We start from the raw sequence: 22,615 nt of genomic DNA, 5'->3' as shown, positions 1-22,615 counted from the left end.
CACAAAGGAACGATAATAAAGTTAAATATTTACATTTGTCTGAGTGCAAAATTTCTATGCAGAAATATAAATATCTGGAGAGGCAAAAGAAGACTTGGGGGCGTATGTCTGAATTGTTAAAAGAAGGTGCAATTCAGGAGGTTAGTTAATAATGGCATGCCTTCAACAGATTTCCAGATGGAATGTTCTTTTCCTGAATCCTGGATAACCGTCATGGCCTGAATGGCAATGTCTCTCTGCTAGGAACGGTGGACTGTAAAACACTGATAAAGTCTTATTTGAGCCATTCTTGCCTTAGGTTGGCAATGAAACCACCAAGCGCAGAGAACCCTGATAGTACTTCCTGTACTTGCCTCAACTACAAAGCGGAATGGTTGTCTTAGATTTTAGCACATTTTTCATGTTTTAAAAAGATTCACTGAATGTTTATTGGGAACAGGTGTTTTTCGGTAAAACCATAGTACAATGCATCATTGAATTGTTTTGAGGCCTCCAGCCAGGAAGTTAATAGAGCTGAAGGGGTAGTTGTGCTGTAGGTTTGTAAACTTCTGTGAAGTTAGATTCAGTTAATTGTGAGGTACATTGGGATAAACTAGCTAAATCTAAATGTAAAAGTGTGCAATAATAAAATTGCAACGCACATTACTAAACCTAATTTAATTGGATGTACAGAGTAGTTTGTCTCAAACCAATGAAAGTGGTGAGGAACTAAACATGACTTTCTCTTAGCTCTAGTCCTTTAGGGCTATTTTTGTTTGATTTCCCTGTCTCATTAACTGGGCCCATGTTATCATCATCTCCCAAAATGGGCTTTCGTAATATTTCTTGATATTTATATGTTGCCAATACAAAGATAGAGTTTGAAAAAATGTGGGTTTACTGGCTGGCTATTGTAGGTCTAAGTAATTGTATATAAATATGGACAAGATGAATTTCACACGCTTGGATCCAGCCTAGAACCAAAATATAACAGTTTTTTTGCAGGGAAGGAAATCAGGCACACATTTACAGGAGCAAAAGCTGGGACCATCATTTGATTATGAGTAGGCAAAAAGTGTTATTGATGTTGGGAGGTCTTAGTAAATTAGAATGGTGGTACAAAAGCAACTCATTTATCATCATTTTGAAAACCTTTCAGACTACAATCTTTCCCCTGGCACTGTATGAGCCTACATTTCTCATGTTAGAAGTAAATTGACTAACCTTAGAATCCAAAGTGATTAAAAAGCTACTGGTCTCACCCAAAAATCAAATTAAATGGGCTCTGTGGATGGGGCTGAACATAGTATAGTTTCAGATAGTAGCTTCTGTTAGACTATTCAGACTCTTCACACCAATAGCTTGGAGATAAAAGGAAAGTATAATTGTTGTTATTAGATAGTTACTTGTCTTCACACTCCACCAAGCGGTTTTTGCGAAGAGTAGACACATAAACTTTTCGAGAAACAATCTGGGGTATCCTATGGGGTGTTTGTATTTTGATCTCACATGTAGAATAGATCTATTAAGAACTTGGCTTGGATTTAATCCCATTTTGGAGTTTTCCAGTTTTAAAGCTCACATTGGAAATAATAATTGTTAATGTGTTTGTGGCATTTAAGGAATTGGAAGATTGTACATATTATATTTTAAACTTTTCAGTATATTTCAAGTAAGTAGAATATTTGTAGCCCCGCTTGATATGATGTAATTTGGTCTTGTTCTGGATCTATTGATTTGTTAACTAAGATACCGTCATTGGATGTATTTGTCGCTTCAGGATTTTTTTTAAAGTGACAAAGAAAGTTTTCAGAAGTTTTCAGAGGTGTCTGTTAAAAATAAACATGTTTAATTAAAAGTGTATATATTTGTTTATTTGTAAAGTTTAACAGAATTTTAAGCAAACCTATGTTTTTCAAGTAATACCAAGATTACACAAGGATAATGCTTTTGTTATGTTATGTTATGTTATTTGTTTTTGTACCGCGCGCAGCTGCCCCAGCAAAGGGGCGTCCTGGCGCACTGAGAAGGTAAACACAACACAACAAAAGAAAAAGAGACTCAGTCGGGAATTTAAGCAAACAGAAAGGTTTTAATGGCCCGTCTAAACTGGAGTAGATCATCTAATGCCCGTATCTCAGCGGGAAGGGAGTTCCACAACTTCGCGGCCACAACTCGAAAGGAGCGGCCTCCAGTTCTACTAAGCCTGAAGCGTGGAACCACCGACAAGTTCTGACCCATGGATCTCAAGGATCGCGAGGGGACATAAGGAGACAAGAGGTTTGCCAGAATTTGGAGAGCCATACCTTTAAGGATTTTAAAAGCCAGGCAAAGCACCTTAAATTTGATCCTCTGGCTCACAGGCAGCCAATGTAGCGAGTGCAGTGTTTTAGAAACCGAACACCGCCTAGGTAGACCCGCCACCACTCTGGCTGCGGCATTTTGCACTCGCTGCAGCCGAGTAAATTCAGCCTGGTTAATCCCGGCCAACAATGCACTCGCATAATCCAGCCTGGATAGTACTGAAGCCTGAACCACTAGCTGTCTGGTGGGGGCATCGAAAAATTTAAGTATTGGCCTAAGACCCCTGATAATGCCATAGCAAGAGGCTGCCACTCTCTTGGTATGGCACGTGAAACTGAGTGTCGGGTCCAGCCAGACCCCAAGATTTTTTATCTCCAATACGGGAGAAGGGGTCAATCCCAGTTCCGAGGGCCACCAGTTGTCATTCCACAGCCCTGCCTGCTTTCCCACCACCATGGCCTCTGTCTTCTTAGTATTCAATTGGAGACAGTTCAGATTCATCCAGTTGGCCACGGCACGTATCCCATCGCAAAACCTAAGGGCCTCCACTTCAGAGTCCCCACTCAACGTGACCGCCAGCTGCGTGTCATCCGCGTACGAGACCATTGTCAGGCCCCAACGCTTGACTACCGCAGCCAGCGGTCTCACGTACAGATTGAATAAAGTGGGGCTCAGAGATGATCCCTGTGGGACCCCTAGTGTCAGCGGGTAGGAGTTAGATTTGCCGGGTGGAATAGCAACCTGGAATGATCGGTCTGTATGGAAAGACCGAAACCAGCTCAAAGCGGACCCCCTAACTCCCGCTTCCTCAAGTCGCTGCAGAAGGATCCTGTGCGAGACCGTGTCGAACGCGGCACTCAGATCTAATAACAGGAGTGCCGCCGTCCGACCAGTATCCAGCACGGAGCGCAGATGTTCAACCATAAACAACAAGGCAGTCTCCGTGCTGTGGCCCGCACGAAACCGATTTTGGGTGGGGTCTAAGATGTTAGCTCTGGCAAGATGGTCAGCCAGGATCCCGTTCACATGGGCCTCGGCGACTTTAGTGGCCCAAGGCAGCAGCGAAATGGGGCGGTAGTTCTCTGGTTTTTAAGATTCTAAGAGGTAAACCTCAGGCAATGACTGTGCTGCCAAAACCTACAGCCATTATTTAGGTAATGCATTTTTTCCAACATGGATCATTACTATTAAATTGATCCATTTATGGTACCTCCACTGTCACCTCATCCTGTGCCATACTCAAGCTACTAAATCCCCATGTTGGAAGCTATTGCATTGAAGAGGTGTGATGTACAAAAGCAATATGACCAGGTAAAGAACAATCATTTTAATGCAGATTGTTGATAAGTAATCTTGGCATGACCCCATCTTCTTTATTGTCACATTTCTTTCTTTATAAGGAGATTGCAACCACAAAATGCTGTGCTACACCAGCAGCTCTTTATACAAATTGGCCGTCCAAATGCAGCTTGCAGAACAGAGGACTTGACTTGTAATCCTGAAGATACCCTATCTCATGCTTGAAATGTGTCATAAAAGTAGATTGCGAAGGCCAATTTACAGTCTGCAAATAACTACCCACTGTTTCCTAACAGTTGGACGCAGCACTCATTGTCTACTTTTTGAGCATTGATGTTAATGTGACCTCTGTAAGGGCTTTTACGTTCAGAAAACAAAATATTCATATTTGTGGTGGATAGAATATGCCCAGAGCCAGCCACCTAAAATTCACAAAAAAGCACTTATTGAAGAAAATCCTCTGTTCTTGCTAATTAAATCAGAACTATGTATTGAAAGTTTAAAACTTGCAAGTTCATGTGACAGTCAGTCAAATCCTTGGGTCCCATATAAGAACTACTTCTCGATTGAGGTGAAATTGAGACAAAATGTTTGACAAAGAGATTGACTTGACTCTGGCACTAAAACATCTAGCAACCAGACATGTGGAAGGACACAAACTAAATAATCAATATCCTATTGCTACCTAATGGATGTCACAGTTAACAAAATGTTTTATTTTTTTAATCGAAGAACACGTATTTGTATGATTCAAATGGATGTTGCAAACACCAAAAAAGGGTACTTTTTCCATGGGTACCTGTGTGTGTGATTCAGATGGTTGTACCTCTGTTACTTTAATTACAATACACACATCTCAGGACTATCACACCATTTTATAAAGGTTGAAGCGGTATAGTAGCAAAATTCCCTTCAAGTAATTAGGAATAATAAGGCTCATTGGCCTACACTCCTCAGCGCTGCCAGAAATCTTTAACGGTCACCTACTAATTTTGTTTAAGACAGCAACCTTTTAAGACATAGGGCCCGATTCCGATGCGGTTAGGAAGGCATTCCCACCTAGGGCCCAATTACGATGCGGTTAGGAAGGCCTCCTAACAGCATTTGTCCTTCCGAATGTGTCTACCCGACCGAGGGCCAGATTACAATGTGGTTAGGAACATAGGCTCCCATAGAAGTCAATGGGAGTCCACCCAAATCGCATCTGGAAGCATCCGGATGCATCATACTCGGTCGGTCGGACTCTCCCGATTCAAGTTGGTCGGAAACCATTTCTAAACCAATTAGATGTTGAAGATTTCCTAACCGCATCAGAATAAAGCCCATATTCTTGACTTCCAGAGGAAGGAAAGATGAAGTATCCAAAGCCTTTCCAAACCCCCACTATAAGGACACCTAGTGATGCTTGTTTATGCCTGTGTCATGTTTAATTTGTGTAAAGCCTCTGCCTCTGGCAGAAATAACCTGACTTGCTGGTGGCCAATCCTTTCAACCTTCAAACTAAGGGTTTGAGACTTGTTGGTAAGGAAAGCAGCACGGTCAGGAAAGGTCACATGGTATACAACCAAGTTGAGCTGCCTTGGCCAACAAGAGAAGAAAACGAAATCAGGACCTCCTAAACCATAAGAGGGCAACTGAAGTTGCATCAGCCCCCTCTTTCTTGACCTTTGCAAATATTTTAGGAGTCACGGAAATAGAAGGAAAGGCATATAGAAGACCCTCAAACCAGGGAGTGGCCAGGACATCCACCCTTCATTCACTTTCCAGGGTATCTTGTGGTTTAGAATGGAGAGCTAACTTAGTTTCTCCGAGAAGCAAACACCAGACTGGAACTGCTGGCATATCCCTTTAAATGTAGGTCAGGTAACTGAATAACTTGCAACATGGAGAAGACATGAGCTGATCTAAGGCATTGTTCCTTAACCTCTGTATGTTAACTGCAAATACAGATCCCACATTGCCCTCTACCCACTGCATATCTGATTTTCAATATGCACCAGGGTCTGAGAGTTTGTGCTTTCCTGCTTCTCAACACTACTTTACTGGCAGTGTTGCCCATGCAGAACAGCATAGTCTGCCTTGATATGTGCTCCACAACGGCTATCAAGCCCTCTTAAATTGCGTCAAGTTTTCAGTAGTTTGGTGAACTTCGTGTCACAGAAAAAGGCACAGCTCTAGGCTGTGAGATTGTTCAGAGTCAGACTTGAGTCACTTCCAGTAGATTTCTCTGCTATAATTTCGTGAAAGGATGTCTCTCATTTGCCTCTTGCAACAGATGTACACAACATCTCACCAGTGCATGGTACCATGAAGATACAAATTTACCGTCATCAACTGATTGAATTTGTGGTAGCCTGTGCTCTAATGTGACAATATGTCATCACCAGAAGTTCCAGTTGTTAATTGCCCAAAACACAATGCTGCCACAATCCGACTCTTAACAATCAGACAAATTCTGAAAGAAGACAGAGAATTCTGTAAATATCAGCATGAAAGCCACTCCCTTTTCTACAAGGATCATGACACTACTAAAATCCAGATGTTCGACAGCTGCTAGGCATAATTTATTTCTATTGATTACAACTGTGTGTCGCCTTAATGCCACAAACATTCACATTTTCATGGGGTGACAAGCAGACCAAAGGTCCAGAAATCAGTTTGCCATCTAGGTACAGTTCATGATACCACGCCAACAACACACTTAAATAATACCTTACAGTTCTGACACAATTGCGATCTGTAAGGGCCCCTGCCATATGGCAAGTCTTAGTAACATCTGGTGAGCTGGAAAGACAGGACTGTGGTAATAAGCATTCTGCCCTTAACAGCCCAGCCCCCATACTACATAATAGAATTCACCAATGGCACAAGTAAAAACTGAAGAATTCTGGCAGTCCTCAGCAAGGCTTTTTACCTATCCATGCTCCAAAAACTGACCACAGTCCTCCCCTCTGCTGATCATCACTTGCCACTTCCGATTCTCCACATCACGATCCCATGAAGCGGAAGAGACAAACAAGGATGCTTCAATTGTCCTGCTGCTGCTTGACAGATGTTGGTCACTTCCTGGGTGGCCATACTTTCCTTTTCAGCTCTGAAATCAATCTAGACTTTAACTCCCCAAAAATGACACATGTGTTATTTTCTTTCACCCAAAGTGTAGGCATGTAATGTAGATGTGTTGTTAGGAACCAAAGTACTGAATGAAGCACACGCTGCTCCTCCTGCTTCTTTTGGCATCTGAGCATGTAATGTACCACCACAGCATTCCTAATGGCACAATATATGACAGACCAGTGACAAGATCAACACAAAAGATTGGTTAGCCAAACTTGCTTCCCTTCACTTGTACATTGTAATGTACATTGTAATGATCAAGCTAAAATACCCACACAGACCTTGCAAAGACAAATCCTAGAAGTTAGGAAAGATAAACACATAGCTGACAGCTGGATATTTCAGCAATTTAGTGCTGTCATCTGGTTTTCTCTAATAAGGATAGGACTATTGCCAGAGGTACATTTTAAATACTGTATTAGCCAAAATGGCTGCCAAGATCTTGGCTTGTAGGATTTGGGTCTGTGAACCACTTGCTCTCACAATAGTGTTCATAGATTCAGCACCCACTGGAGAGAGGGTCATCTGCTTGGTACTGTACAGGAAACGAAGGGGAAACATCGTTAAGATCGCATGCCATTACACCGCGGTTGTTACAATGATCGTGTTGTTACATCGCATATGATTACATGTAGGGGGCGCACTAAACTAAGGAAAAGTATAATTTACTGTTCCAACACCTTCCCAAACTTCACATGGATAATTCATGACCACAGACAAGACCACTGCAGACGCCTCCAACAAAAGACATCCACAAATGTTTCAACCCTTGTTCTCAAATCTGATACAATCAGAAAGCATATTTCATTGAAAGAACCATACATTCATTTGGTGCCCCATCCATACCTTATTGCATCAGACACAACAGGGCACTATTAGAGACCTGTCAGACATCTGTACTAGCCCCAAGGTCATCACTTCTAAAGATGACAGACTTCTACCCGTCATCATAAAGCTCCTAAAGCAGCACTAAGGAGCACTACTTCAGCCCCTCAGCTTCGTAGTCAATGTTCACTTTCACAAACATCTTCCCTGAACACTCTAAACAGGATGGATACTTCCATTCCTGAAAACAGTCAGTGTGAAGTTTAGTGAGGCTGATAGTTTTGTAAGGCAATTTACCTAGGGTTATTTAATGTTTTGTGATGTGAACCTGGCCATTACCACTGCCTCTAACCCGTGGAGTAACCTTTTTTGGCTGCAGGAGCTGGGTGTCGACCCAGTTCCAGCCTTGGTCGTGAAGAGCCTTGGAATTAAAATAGACGTTGATCTGTCTATGTCTCAGCAGGTTTCCGCAGTAGTGGGAGCCTGCGCAGGCCTGAAGAGACAGTTTTGCAAACTCACCCCTCTCCTGAGCTTTTCCACTCTCAGACTGATCGTGACGGCAATGATAATCTCTCGCCTGGACTACGGTAACGCCCTTTACATCGGCCTTCCGGAGAAGGTACTTGCTAGACTCCAGGTTACCATGAACAACGCGGCCAGGCTGATTTTCAAACTGCCCAGGCAAGCCCATGCCACCCCTCTCCTTCAACACCTGCATTGGCTTCCGGTAAGGCAGAGAGCCAAGTTTAAAGGCCTCTGCATTGTGCCTAAGGCCATTTATGGCCAAGCCCGCAGTACGTTAAAGATCGTCTAGCACTCTACACTCCGGATCGGACCTTACGGTCCTCAGAGGCTTGTCTGCTGAAGTGTCAGCGTTTCAGGCTGGTTACCAAAGGGGGCAGAGCCTTTTCCATCACCATTCCCCCTTTATGGAACAAACTACCAGAAACTGTGCTTAAAGAGGCTTGGGGATCGGGTTAATGCCCGTCCCTCTGCTGGGAGGCTGGGTCCGTGTCTCGTTCCTTCTATAGCTCTTAGAGACCTGTAGGTGATAATTGCGCTCTATAAATATAAATACAAATACAAAATACAAATACATTAAAGTGGTGCCGTTTTTTACACTACAAGCTGTCAGTGGTCTCCGCTGTAGTCTTTCACCCAATATGGATTTGGTGGGCAGGCGACCTGGGAGGTGAGCATCCCAGGCTTTTTGGGGATAGTGCCACCCAGAGGCTTGCTGTTTGGGAAATTGGGCTATTTGGGTAAAAGGGGTGGGGCACCTCAGTTGAGTGAGGGTCATCTGGGCTACCAGAAACCATTTTGTGACAGGTGCACATGGTGGCCTAGCACCTTTTAACAAGGGTCGAAGGGCATTTTGTGTGGAAGGAATAGGTGCAACAGGCACACAGGGATGGTAGTTATGTTACAGTCTTGTCGGTGATGAGATTGTTTGAACACATTTGTTGCTGTTGGGGTGAGTGAAGCATTTTAACAAGGGTAAGAGAGTACATTTATACCTGCAGAAGGTAGAAAGTTCAAGGTTTACAGTTTTAGGATGTAAAGTTAGTTTTAAGATGTAGAGTAGAGCTGCAGTGACAGATGGTCGAGTGGGGAGAATTGTGGGCTGGACAATTAGGGGTAGGGTATGGGACAAGCAGTAGGTGTTATTGATGGGCTAGTGGGAAGTGGGGGAATCTCAAAATGCTCCTCTAAAAATGTAAAAAATAGCACCAAAGTGAGAGAATCAAAAGAGATAAAAGAGGTAAACTGATACCAAATAAGATCAGGATGTTTAGATGCAGAGAAACTTCCCAATATTGAGACAAATATAGCAACTGAAGGTAAACAGAACTGTAGCATTATTTTACAGGGTTCACGTTATAAGAGAGGAGGTGAAGCCGATAACATGGGGATCTCAACATAAAGTTGTTCAGAAAAAAAGCCACATATGATTTTGTAAACCCACCACCCATTTGAGGTATTCTTTAAATTAATTATGGAAAATAAGATCAGTGATAGTGCCTCTAAAAGTGACAGCAAGGTGGAGGAATATAACCAGTTCAAAGACAGTATAGAAACCCAGCATTCAGCACTGACAGGAGCTGTACAAAACTAAGCCTGTGAAACACTATCCCATACTTCCAAAGTATTGAAACAAGAATGCAATTCCGGACTAGTACATAAGGAAGGCATAAAACACATGATGAAGATGGCACCCTAATAGGCTCCGATTTTGCATTATGTAGTTGTTATGAGATGCTGATGAATTAGGACATTTTGGCAGGCAATATAGGTGCTCCATCACATATAAACCAAAGATAGATGCATATATTTAAATATCTAGACTGAGGCGTCTGTCTAAAGCAAAGAGTGGGAGATAGAGTGGAAGACCTTACCTTCTACCTCTTTGGATCAGACAGAGCCTTTTGGGTGAGGTCCATAGCCAACAATGTTCGTGTATTAGTTGCACCTATTAGATAAGAGTTAGAGGACTTCTGTGCTTCCCTGGGAGTAGCCAGAGATTGCCCCAGCTGGCCCTATCACGGCCTTCTCAATATCAGCGTCTAGTAAGATCATTTCCAAAGAGTTACCCTTGGATTCTGCAATATCAAGGAGGGAAGTTGTTAGGTTGGTATGCTCAACAGTGTTGTTTAGTGCCACAAAGCCATGTTGATGTCCTGAAACCAATGAAACGCTCTCTTTTTTCAAATAATTAGCCACATTTTTAGAAAATACAAATTGTAGAGCAGAAAGAGAGGTCAATGGGAACTGCACCTGAGACAGTCTTATCTTTTTTTAAATGAAAATTAGCCTTCTTTCAGGATTGTGAGGTAAGTAGGCAGATACAGTTGACAGTTTTTTTTCTGACAGTTTTCTGTATTTTTTCCAGTCAGAAATTAAGTTGCATATTTACTTATTAAGTAATAAAATAGTGATGTTATATGCGTTTAATTTTTAGTTCAATCCTCTGATCACTGGGGCCACATTGACATATAAAACGGCAGATGAGTTAGTCATCTGACTGTGCCATATTTAGACTTTGTACTTCTTTATTAAAGTAATGTGTCTATGAAGAGCATTTAGGGAGACACAATTGAAGAGAAGAGAAGGGTATGGCACCGTACGTCCCTTCATATAACATCTAACACAACATAAATGTACGGTGACAGTGGTATACAGAACCGTGTGCTCAGTATCCCAAAATGTTGGCTCTGGCACATATACAGACTTTGCAGGACTGAAATCTTAGATTCCTGTCTTCATAGAAGTCATCCTTAATGGAAGAGGAAACCTCACACACTTATTAGTGTCAGTCATGCTTCATCATAAGAGTCCTCTCCCCACCCCGGTAGCTCAGTGCCACCTGGGCGGACTCGACCTTTTCAAAGACTGACTAGATAGGAGGGAGTTCTTGCATAAATCTTACTGGACAACTGCAGCTCTGCACAGAGTGGGACATGGTGTAGGTAATAAAGATGGGGCATCCTTTTGATGAATGTGTGACTATAAAGGACCCTGCCTTGTCTGTCACCATGATGCTGGTATCCCCTATACTTTAGGGTTACAAAGACAACCTACTTACTAACAGGCAGGGAAGTATGATAGGACCTAAGTAAGGAATGCTCTGTGAACCAACCTTATCAATACAAATAGAAAAGAATTTAGTAACTTTGGCCATGAAGGAGTGGTTCCGTCATTAGCACAGCTCAACCGGTGCTCATGACGGAACCACTACGTCATGAGCACCGAAGGGGTTAAAATAATCATCTGGATCCCCTGTTATAATGTGTTGTCCAGTAAGATTTATGGAAGAACTCCCTCCTGTCTAGTCAGTCTTCGAGGAGGTCATGTTCGCCCTGGTGGCACTGTCCTACCAGGGTGGGGAGAGGACTCCTATGATGAAGCATGACACTAATAAGTGTGTGAGGTTTCCTTTTCCATTAAGGATGACTTTTCTGAAGACAGAAATCTAAGGTTTTAGTCCTGCAAAGTCTGCATATGTGCCAGAGCTAACATTTTGGGATACTGAGCCACGGTTCTGTATACCACTGTCATCGTACATTTATGTTGTGTTTGGTGTATGAAGAGCATTTATACTTCTGGTTCTTAATTAAAATGCCTGGTCTGCATATTGCTGAATCAGAAAGTCAGTGGACCATAGGTCACTCCATTCCTTTTGTTAACTAACACACATTCTGTATGCATCATAATGTAGTTATTTTATAAAACTCCATATATTAAGGGATTTATTCACAGGGGAGGGAATATGTATAAAAGAAAATTAGAGGGTGTGACTAGGATAGAGTTCATATAAGATTTTGTTTGTTTTTGTTTTAACATTAACTTTGAAAACGCTATGTCACAAAACATATGTCAGCTGATTTGATAAATATCAAATGTGTTTGCAGGTGAGGACACAAATATAAATTAATTAAAGGGCAATACAGCCTAATTTAAGAAGTTACTTTTTGATAGTGCTTAGAAAGGCCACCCACATCAGCTCTGTGCACCCGAAAATGTTGTGTGCCCTGTATCCCTTTTAAGTGGCTACTTACTGACACTCTGATAGTTACCACTGGCATTCCGCTCCACACTCTGCCCGCTTAAGAGGTCAATAGTGAGTTATCCATTCGCAACCACAAAACATGAACTGTGATGGGCCAGGGATCTGGGTCTATATCCTTAATCCAATGTGCACCTTGACCAGCACTGTAGCTGGTAGCCATGCTAACAAAGGGTGATAGCACCTACTAGCATCATATTATATGCAAAGCTATAGATAATGTTGTGCTTCCATAGGCATCCTGCCATACTGCAAAGCAGCATGATCCTGTCAGAACATGCCAAAAATATGTCGAACTGAAGGTGGTATCCCTTTTGATGGGGCACTCAATGAGAGGGCCTGCGGCTAAACGAAAAGGAAGGAAATCCTTAAAGATTATGATGTTGGACTTTGTGATCTCTGCCTAGGATATGGCACATTTCACAGATAAAGCAATGTGAGGTACAAAAAGAGAAACAGTCGGTTAATCTGTTTTGCTGGTTAAAAACTGCAGGATTCAAACATTAGACAAACAGGAACGTCATTAAAATACTAAAATTAGGCCTGATTTTTTTAAAAATCAAATTGTGGTTCTTCAGTTCTCATATAGATCCAAAATGATCTTTTCAACTGGCAGATGGTGATGATATAAAACATCACATCTTGCAACACACCTGTGGTGTTTTCTTATTGTTGACCATGTTTGATGCAGTCACAAAAGAAACTCGGCTACCTTGGAAGACCACCAGGTGCACCAGGGAGGTCTGCAGGATAAACAGCAGAGGGGCCCATTGATCACCTGTCTCTTTTTCTATTCTTGGCATTGAACGTGGTCCTTGGGGCACTGAGATGCCCTTCAACATCAGAGAGTTTAAGTTGTGTGAGTGCCTCAACCTATAAAATGATCCCTTTTATGGCATGGGTCAGACTGAGGCTTGGACAATCTGCCCGTTGCTATGAAACTGAACCAAACAGGACCTGAGGTGGTTGCTTCAGTAAAGGCAATGCCATATCTCCTCTTACATGCTCAGGCAGTTATGACAACAAAGGCAATTGTGAAATATCTCGTGGCTAGTTTTGCCCATTAGAGTAAACAAAAGACCAGAAGTTATCCAATGATGAAAAGGGCCACTCTTTCAAAATAGAGCGCTGAAGGGATTTATGGCCATATGTATCATACTTCCGTTTTGCGAATTTAAAATAGCGAATCTTAAGGAATCGCTATTTGGAATTCGCAAAACGGTATGTATGTAGGTAATCTAGGAATTTTAGCGATTCCTTAATATTCTCTATTTGCGAATTCGCAAATTGCGAATTCGCAAATAATGAATACTTCCCATTCATTTCTATGGGCCAGGAGGTCCATAGAAATGAAGGGGAAATTTGCTAATCGCAATTTGCTAATCGCAAATTGTGCGAATTTTCAAGGGTGCAGGGGGTGTCTCAAGAACACCCTGCTGCACCCCTGAAAATGACATGTGTGCGCATATGGCGCACATACATGCCCTAAGGGCATGTATGTGCAAAATTGCGATTCCTTAAATGCTATAGCAAAATAAGGAATCGCACATTTTTGCGATTCCTTATGATGCTATTTTTTGATACATTGCAAAAATGCTAAAAAGGCCTTTTGCGATTTGCTAAGGCCGAAATTCTGCGAATTTCGGCCTTTGCGAATCACAAAATCCTTGATACATATGGCCCTTAGACCGTTCCTTTTCAGCATACTATGGACTGCATTTGACAGCCCAGAACGTGGCAACTCGGCCCATTTTGTGGGCAGGCTCACAATGACCACATTTGTTTACACGGACCACTGGCTTCCAAAAGAGCAATAAAACACCTTTTGTTAATTTAGAGTTAGTCATACATAAAATAAGAGTAAACAGGGTTGCCGAACAATTTGGATCTTGGTCGCTTGTTTAGCTCTTTATGTAGTATCTGCTGGTCAGACATATTTTACTACCACCTGACATACACCGAAAAAGAACACAAATGAGATGTTCTCCACTGTGTGCTTCCAAGTAAATTTTAATTCAGAAAGCGGTTCTAGTTTAGACAACAGTTTGTGTTCCTTTTAGAGGACATAGTTTTCAGCACTACAATTAATTATTATTCGGACAGTCAATTGACTGACTAATCAGAATGTTTACAGTGAGGGCTGTAACTAGTATAAAGATATGCCTTCCCTTATTAAAAATTCTCAGGTCCAATCGGACTCTGAGGTTTTCCTCTGCTGCCGCTTTTACTGCCTCATTTACTCATTCCAATCACACATAGCAGCGCTCCTTAACACCTTCCATGCTCAGGATGGCTCCCGGCCGTCATGAGTCACAGTAGGCGTATGCTCATGACGGCCGGGAGCCGTTCGACTGTTGCCGCTCCGCCCATGCGCGGTTAATTCCCCGCCTGTGCGGGAGAATGAACCAGTGGGCGGAGTTTGGACGGCTCCCGCAGTCATGAGCACATGCCTACTATGACTCATGATGGCCGGGAGCCATCCTGAGTACCCCAGCGCCACGACCAGCCCCGCCTCCCCTCACACCGCTAACGGAATTTGCCACGCGGCGAAGGGGTTAATTGATATTGTAAAGCAGTTACAATAGAAAAATGCAAATAGGTATTTTTGAAAATATTTAGGTTAACCAGGCAGTTTCCAAAGGCATGTAAGACCTTAGGTGGGAGCATACCTCAGTCCAATATCTAGGGTTGCACATCTATCAATGAAGACTGAGGGTCAGTGCAACATTCTGGCAGACACTGCCACTATCAGTTATCGGGAGAATCTCACAGCCCAAGATGGCGTATCTTTGCGCCTACTGTACAACTTCACCATAATGCCCGCGGTCTTCTCAGGAAGCTTAGCAAGTTGCGTAGCATATTGGCAGACTTGACATGGTGCGTGGGGAGACAAAGGCTAGTGCTCAGATAATTGAAACTATCTACAAGTGTAGGGGGACGAGGCAGATTGCAAACTATCTTACACTGTACTCAGATACAATGGGTTCCAGGGTGCATCAAAGGGCCAGAAAACCACAACGAGAGCATGCACCCTGGGAGGATCCTCCTGTTGAAGCTTATTAAAGATCTCATCAAACCAACAGGATTAGCAAAGAGCTTGGAGAGAGTATTGACAATTGTTAGACTTTGCAGGTGCGTCTTACACAAAACAAATTGTTGGAAATTGCCCTTTTTGCCGGGTTATCCTCAAACTTTTTGCTTCTTCCTCCTATTTTCTCATGACCTGTGTTTGTTGGCTATTGGACCCTGGGCACTTTACCACAGCTGATCAGTTCTAAAGAACATAAGCTCTCGGTGTAAATTGTTATTGTGATTGGTTATCCATGAGTGGATTATTTGATTGACCAGTAGGTCCCTAGTAAAATGAACTGAGTGTGCCAGGGCTGGTAAATCAAATGCTACTAGTGGGCCTGCAGTACTGATTGTACCACCCACATGAGTAGCCCTGAAAAGATGTCTCAGGCCTACCACTGCGGTGCCTGTGCTCAGTTTGTTAACTATCTTGTCGACTTGGCAAGTGCACCCACTTGCCAGGCCCTACCCTTCTCTTCTCTTACACATTGGACACCACTATGGTATGCCTAAAGTACCCCCCTGGACAGGATGCAGTGTATGTGACAGGTAGGACATGTACTGATGTGTGTAACATGTCCTTATAGTGAAATACTGTCAATTTTGTTATTCACTATTGAAAGGATATCTTGCCCTATAGGACAGAATGGGGAATACTTTGTAACATTTTACAAGCATATCTTACAATAGGGATAAGATTGAAAAATTGAGTTTGGTATCCCTGAACACAGGATTTAATAACACATCTTTTAGTAAATATGTTTTTTAAATTGTGTGTGTGAAAATACCAGTTTTAGAAAGTGGCTATTTTCTTTTTCAACCATCCTGTGCACCCCTGCCTGTTTGTGGATTGACTGTCGGGCTTTGGAGTGACAGGGGCTAGGGAGGTGCAGTGGCTCCAGGAGTCTGGATGAATCAGCACTAGGCTGAATAGGCCTGATCTGCATTTGGAGTGGTGGGAGGAGTAGCACCTGTACCTGAATAGGGCTGTGTCTGCCTTCCGCAATGCTGGCTCCACCCCCTGTGGTGTGTCTGGAGCAAAGGCTCACTCTGACGATGGATGTTGTTGTGGACTTGCAGAGTGTCCCCCAGAACTGGTTTGAACGTCGCTCCTTGCGCAAAGAGAACAAATACATTTTGGGGTTTAAGTATCAGACCCAAAACCGCAGACTTTAGATTATTCCTGGAATTCAAGAGGAACTTTTACCAAGAAGAAGAGCTGGAGAAACTGAGGAGATGTACTGCCCTTGCTGTGTGTCTGGGGATGGCCTGCAGGTGCTGTTTCTGCCAAGGAAAGGAGAAGGACTTTGCTGTGTGCTGTGTCCCCTGCTTGAAAGAGATGCCCAAGGGCCTGAGTAGAGCTGGCCTCCTGTTCAGAAGTCTCAGGGACACAAAAACTTCACCCCCAGCTCCCCTGAACTTTGCTGTTGTGAGTTCTGACCTGATTTTAGGTGCCTGTGCCAGTTCTGGGCCTCTGGGGGTTGTTGCAGCTCTTTGGGAGCTGGAAGAGAGAAGAAACTTAAAAAACTACAGAAATCGACGCATCGCTCTTCTTGCGGCTGTTTTTTCTGACGCATCTTCACGGCACAAGTAGAATTTCCACGCATTGAGGCATCACTCCCCATACAGACCGGAATCGACATAACTCTTCCTTTACGTGCAGCGGGACTGTCGCAGCATCTCCTCAGTGTCTCAGGAGTGTTGCATCTCTTTGTTTTCTAACACTGCGGCTGTTTGACTTTGGTGAAAAGTCACACATCCATACCTTTCTATGGTACAAGTTCTTGACACCTTTCTACAGTCATATTTTTAACTGTGTATGTTGGATTTGTTGTCAGTTTGGTCTTGTTTAGTTTAGATATTTTATTTTTCTAAATTGGCATGGTGTCCATTTGTGGTGTTTTCACTGTGTTACTGTGTGTGTTGGTACAAATACTTTACACACTGCTTTTGAGATAAGCCTGCCTGCTCATGCCAAGCTACCAAGGGGGTGAGCAGGGTTTATCTAAAGTGTGTATCCCGCTTACCCTGACTAGAAGCAAGGTTCCCCATTTGGACAAAGGTACCTACCTCTGCCAACTAGAGACCCCCATTTCTAACACACATACACTCAAGCCATATGCGCATGGAATCCCCCTGATGGGACAACTCAAGCTCAAGGGGTGATTACCCCAGGACACAAACAATATGATCTGATAAAGACCTCAAACAGATGTGAACAGGCGCAAGACCTATATGAAGGTATATGCATTAGACAATGCCAGGACAAGACACAGGTTCAATTCTCGACCTTCAGATTTTTCAGCTGGATGGTACGATGAACACAAGAAAAAGGTAATTCAAAAGCCCACCCACACATGAAGTATTACAAGTACTGTTTCCACTAGGACAGGGTAGGATAAGAATCTCAGTTTTAAACAGCTTTCTTGGTCTTGTCATGGAGCTCACTTGGAGAGATTGTGTGAGAGGTGGGCAACTGACCTAAACAGAAAATTATTTAGTCTAATTGGGACATTATACAGAGGGTGTTTCCAAGGTGTCCGGAAATATCTAGTTCAAATGGATTCAGTTCAACATTATCCACAGAACATACCTCACTCCCAGAAAAATAAGCAAGTGCTAATTGTGGCCGAGTTCAGCACCATAAGATGTATAGGGTAGCTAGGTTCTATCAAATGCCATGGAAATGCCAGGCCCAGCAACTACTTGGCAGCGTGTCATGCAAACGCTGAGAAAGATAACTGAATGATCAATCTTGAAGCATCCGGAGAAAGGCCTGCTAGATATATTCCCCCTCTCAAGAAAGCCAGTAACAAGTTCATAGAATTTTGACTGTTGATAACTAAATAGCAAATAACTGGAAATTGACAGGGGAACAACATTTCCTGAAATGGAGGAATGAAATGCTGAAACGGGCCACACTAGCGTATGATGTTACATATGGAGGTTAAGAAAGGCCAAAGGAAACTGGATTTAGCCCAAGGTTGGGATGAGCTTGTCAAGGCGCAAATACACACTGCGGAAGAGGTAGATCAGCGCAAACCACAGGGGTCAAGAAAACGAGAGATATGCAAGGTGGATGAGACTCAGAGGAAATGAGTAACTGAGATAGCACAGGGTATGCTAGGACACCGTGTCTCCATCCAGCATCTGTGAGGCAGGCAGGGCGAACCTCACAAGAAGCATACAGTAAATGGATCCACAATACCAAATACCATTGGCGCCGCACAACTTCCCCGTCAGTAGGAGATGCCACAAAATAGCCCAGATAAGTTGCTCAGCTTTCCTTCCTTCACTAACACCCCCATTTATTGTTCGAGTTGTATTATTCTCGATTGATAGTTGTTTATGTGTATGTTGGACACGTGTTACTTTTGAACAACAAAGGTTCTCAATCAATTTTCGACAAAACTGAATCCAGCCAAATAAACTTTGTGATACCTACTAACACCCCACTATGTATGTAATGCTTGGAAACATTTCTATGTGCTATGCAAATGCGTGTATTAAAAACCAATACAATGTGTTCAGAGAAAAGCCAAACAAGCAAGAGTTTGTTTAACCCACTGCTGCTCTCGGCAGGCTTGTTTTAATTCCCTAGAACACTACATAACTGGCACTCACTTGATGTAAAGTTTATATGATGGGTAAGTAACTCATCATAATGCCCTTTAAGACATTCATTAATAGATCAATGTTTTAACTTTTCCCTGCTGTAATGAGAGGTGGTGTTTTAAAGACTATCCCTTTCTTGTGAGTGTTTATGCCAATAACTTGATTTGGGATCACTGTATTTCCATGGGGTCCATTTTCACATGTGCTATGAAACTGACTCTTCCTCATCACTGACTTGCATTGGAGCCCTGGGTCTGTCTGTGTGGACCCTCCCCTATGACCCACTTTCACCCTTCTAAGTCACCTTATTTTCCTTTGTGGCTTTGACCCTCTCCTGAGGGATTAAGCTGCAGCTCACAATCCTAACTCCTGGCAAACGGATCTCATTAGTCATTAGGCTTTCAAGGTGCTATTTATATCTGCTAAAGACCTTTTCTGCTCACGCAGTGCTGTGCTTAATAACACACACCCTTGAAGACCGAGAGAGACACTGTCCTCGGGGAACCGACCAATATGTTATCTTTCGGGCAGTGCCGAATAGTAGCAGAGCGAGGGGCACCGGAGACTGTTTATTGTAGATTTAAATTCTCCTCGGTTTAGTATAAGAACAGGAAGACCAGTGTGTCTGTCTGTCTTTGATGAAGCCCTGACCCGAGCCTCGGATTCACACACCAGACAAGAGTGAAAATAGATAGAATCGATGCCCTAATCTGCCTGGATCAATTTAGGTGTATCAGAGACCTGAGAGAACGTATCACCTTTTATCTCTCACAGGCTTGCGTTTTTACATATTGCCTGTACAGGAACAATAACACACTAGGGGCCCCGAAACCTGTATTCTAAATGAAATCAGGTGAGGCGGGAGCTGTAATGTGCACACAAGAGGCTTACTGACTTATCCCAGACAAGATTTTGCTGTGCTCCATTGTGCTAAAGGAACGACGGGATGCACCACGTGCAATGTTACGTAGGTCTCTTGAAAACTAAAAGAGCTGAACTGGTTTAGAATAAATCCCTGCACCAGACACCCTGCTAATGAATAGGTCATGTTTTACTAATAACCAGTGCATTCATTCATTCATTTATTCTTGCATTAATTTATTATTTTTGTAATTCACTGGTTTTGTCTTCAATACGGACCTATTTAGACAAGCTGCAACTTGTAGTGATGGAAGAACAACTCGGAGAAAAAAGAAGATGCTTGCGTGGCAGAAAATTGGCATGACACTAAAACATAAAGCAATATGGGAAGGAGAATATTCAAACTCACCCAGAGACCAGCTCAGTAGCCTGAGTGATTGAAAGCAATGCGGCTCAAAACTCTACCTTCTCAAAACTTACACGCAGAATAGCAGATTGTTCCCACAATCCACAGAATGTTTATAAATTTGCTCTGCTTAGTGATGCTATAATAATATTCATCAAATCAATTAATCAGAAGATAACCCGAAAGGCAGCACTTTTCCCACTTTTCTAAACTATGCGCACTACTTACTCCTTCACGTCCTTGGAGCTGAAGTCCAGGTACCGGTTGCTGATCCACTGGATCTCAAACCAATCTTTGAAGCCATTGTTTCCACAGCACTTGAACTCGATTTGGAGCAGGTCGATGGTCTTCTTCATGAAGCACCTGCCGGGGGTGTCGGTGTCTTTGTAGTACCTCATGCCATTCTTCAGGCCATGGGACAGGGTGGTCTCCAACGAGCCCCTCATCACGAAGCACAAGATGGCGGTGAAGAAAATGAAGAAGTTGAAAAGAATGCACACTGCCATGTACGGCTTCAGCATGGGCTTCCATTTTGCAAATTTTGAGGGATCCAGGGAATCGTAGCAAATCTTGCCTGCGAAAGCGTTGAGGCCACAGGCGAGCGCTCCCATCAGGATCAAGGAGTTGGGCACGGCGTGGCTCTCGTTGTCGTCCATCACCTCAGTGCGTTTCCTCAGCTCTATTTTCAGGTATATGCCCAGGCCAAATAGAATGATGCCTGCAATAACAGAAAACCAGTTCATGAGCCACAGCCCTTGGGCCAGCTTGACTCTCTTCTTCTGAGTGAACTTAGTCTTCATGGTCGCCATCGTAGAAGTGTTAATGGAGAAAGCACGGATGATGCAAATACAGGAGTCCAAAACTCGATAAGGACCTTCAAATCCAACCTTTTCAGTCCCGTATGAAAGACTCTAAACGGTTTGTTTCCTCCATATCGACCAGGCTAATCCCACAATGCAATATCGATATCGGGTATCGGGAACTCCTAAATAACGACAGGATATTAATAGAAATAATTGGCAAACGGGCCCTCCAACTATTTCTGGTGGTCCCTTCCCACCAAAGGAGAGGCAGCCACAGAGAGTCGACTGATTAAACCTGGATCTGCAAGACGTCACTCTAATCCCCCTAATCCGCATCATCCCATTTGCAGAAATCTCTGTCAACAGATGAGCAGAAGAAGTAATCCACATTTTACTGTTTAGGGGATTTGCGCTTTCACACGACAGAAACACCGAGCCAGGCCCTTCTTGTCCAAACTCAGAAGCTGAGTTCAGTCTGCTCAGTTGTTCTCCAAAATTCTGCCAATCAAATCTTTCCATCCGGTGGGTGGAAATCTGAGAAGCCTCAGAAGCCTGTCATTGAAAGGGCCTGTCACTGACAGTCCATTCCAGAGGAGGCCCTTTGTTACACGTCTTCCTTAAATTAGAATGTTTTTTATGAGAAAGTAAGGTGCACACTTTTCATCGTCGCTGAAATAAATATATGTTCTCCATTCCAGTATTCCAGGGGGTAGGGGTTGAGAACACCGTGTGTCCTTAACTGTGCCTCATTTTTTAATAAAAAGGCCTTATTAGTCTTATTGATCTGCAACGCTCAGCTGAAGAGTTTATTCACATTTTCCCAAATGTTCTTCCAATAACCTGCCCTCTAGTAAGTGAGACAGTCAGTTTTACAGATTTATAAGTGGAGCACATCTTTGAAATAAGCATCCACGAAATCATAGGCTCCGGTTTTCATAGTAAAAACGTTTTGTGGGCATGTGTTTTGCGTATAGTTGTGGGGAAGCAGTGCGGTCGTTATTTGATGTCATGGCAGTGCTCTGCCCAGAGGTGGTGCCATCAGGTAGTGGCGTGGTTCTATGAGGATGGGGAGCAGTGGTTTGTGAGGGGGATATTGCAATAGTGTGGGGGTGGCAGGCTAGTAGTGTGTGGTGGCAGTGCAGTGGTGGTGGGCAGCAGTCCAATAGTGTGGTGGTATGTTTGTGGTTGTAGAGATTTTCCGGCGCGGGAGGGTATTGCTCAGTCATAGTGCTGCAGCTTTCTGCTGTAGTGAGGAGTTGTTAATAGCATATTGTGGGTGATAGTATGGTGCTGACTGTGGTATGTGGTAATGTAGTGGTGGGTGTGTGCTGCGTTGGGAGGTAGTTCGGTGGTCAGTGGCGTAATGAAACTTGAGGGGGCCCCCCTGCAAAGTACATGGAGGGGCCCCCAAGCTCAGGACCCTTTCAGAAGCGCTCAGGCCAGGGGCCAGCCACTCATGCACAATGCTGGAGTGGGCCCTCTGGAGCTTGCCCCCCCCCCCCAGCACCACTGGGTGTGAAGGGGCTATTGTTATGTTACTGGTGAGAGGATAAGTGAATGAGTGGGTCTGGTAGCTCAGTGGACTAATGCATCAAATGTAGGGGCTTGTGTTTGACCTCACAGTCACATATTCAACTCCCGGCGGGTCCAGTCAGACTTTCATCCTTCTGGGGTCGATAAAATGAATACCATTGAGTTGGGTAACAATAAACATCTGTTATTCACGCCAAGATACCCTTCTGCATGTACATGTGCTTTACAAATATATAT

The 22,615-nt window shown here is 43.3% G+C and overlaps 1 protein-coding gene across 1 annotated transcript in view; it reads right to left on the bottom strand.

Moving 5' to 3' along the window:
- The window catches only part of PRPH2 (peripherin 2), a 148,126-nt gene extending 127,037 nt beyond the window's left edge, over positions 1-21,089 (bottom strand). Inside the window, exon 1 of the mRNA XM_086925453.1 lies at positions 20,271-21,089. Within this exon, the coding sequence (XP_086781579.1) occupies positions 20,271-20,851 (581 nt within the window). The 5' untranslated portion in view covers positions 20,852-21,089. The remainder of the gene's footprint in view (positions 1-20,270) is intronic.
- Positions 21,090-22,615: the final 1,526 nt, after the last annotated feature.

This window comes from Lissotriton vulgaris, chromosome 6, assembly GCF_964263255.1.
Source record: "Lissotriton vulgaris chromosome 6, aLisVul1.2, whole genome shotgun sequence".
Classification (NCBI taxonomy): Eukaryota; Metazoa; Chordata; class Amphibia; order Caudata; family Salamandridae; genus Lissotriton; species Lissotriton vulgaris.
This window is presented reverse-complemented; position numbering and strand designations above follow the sequence as displayed.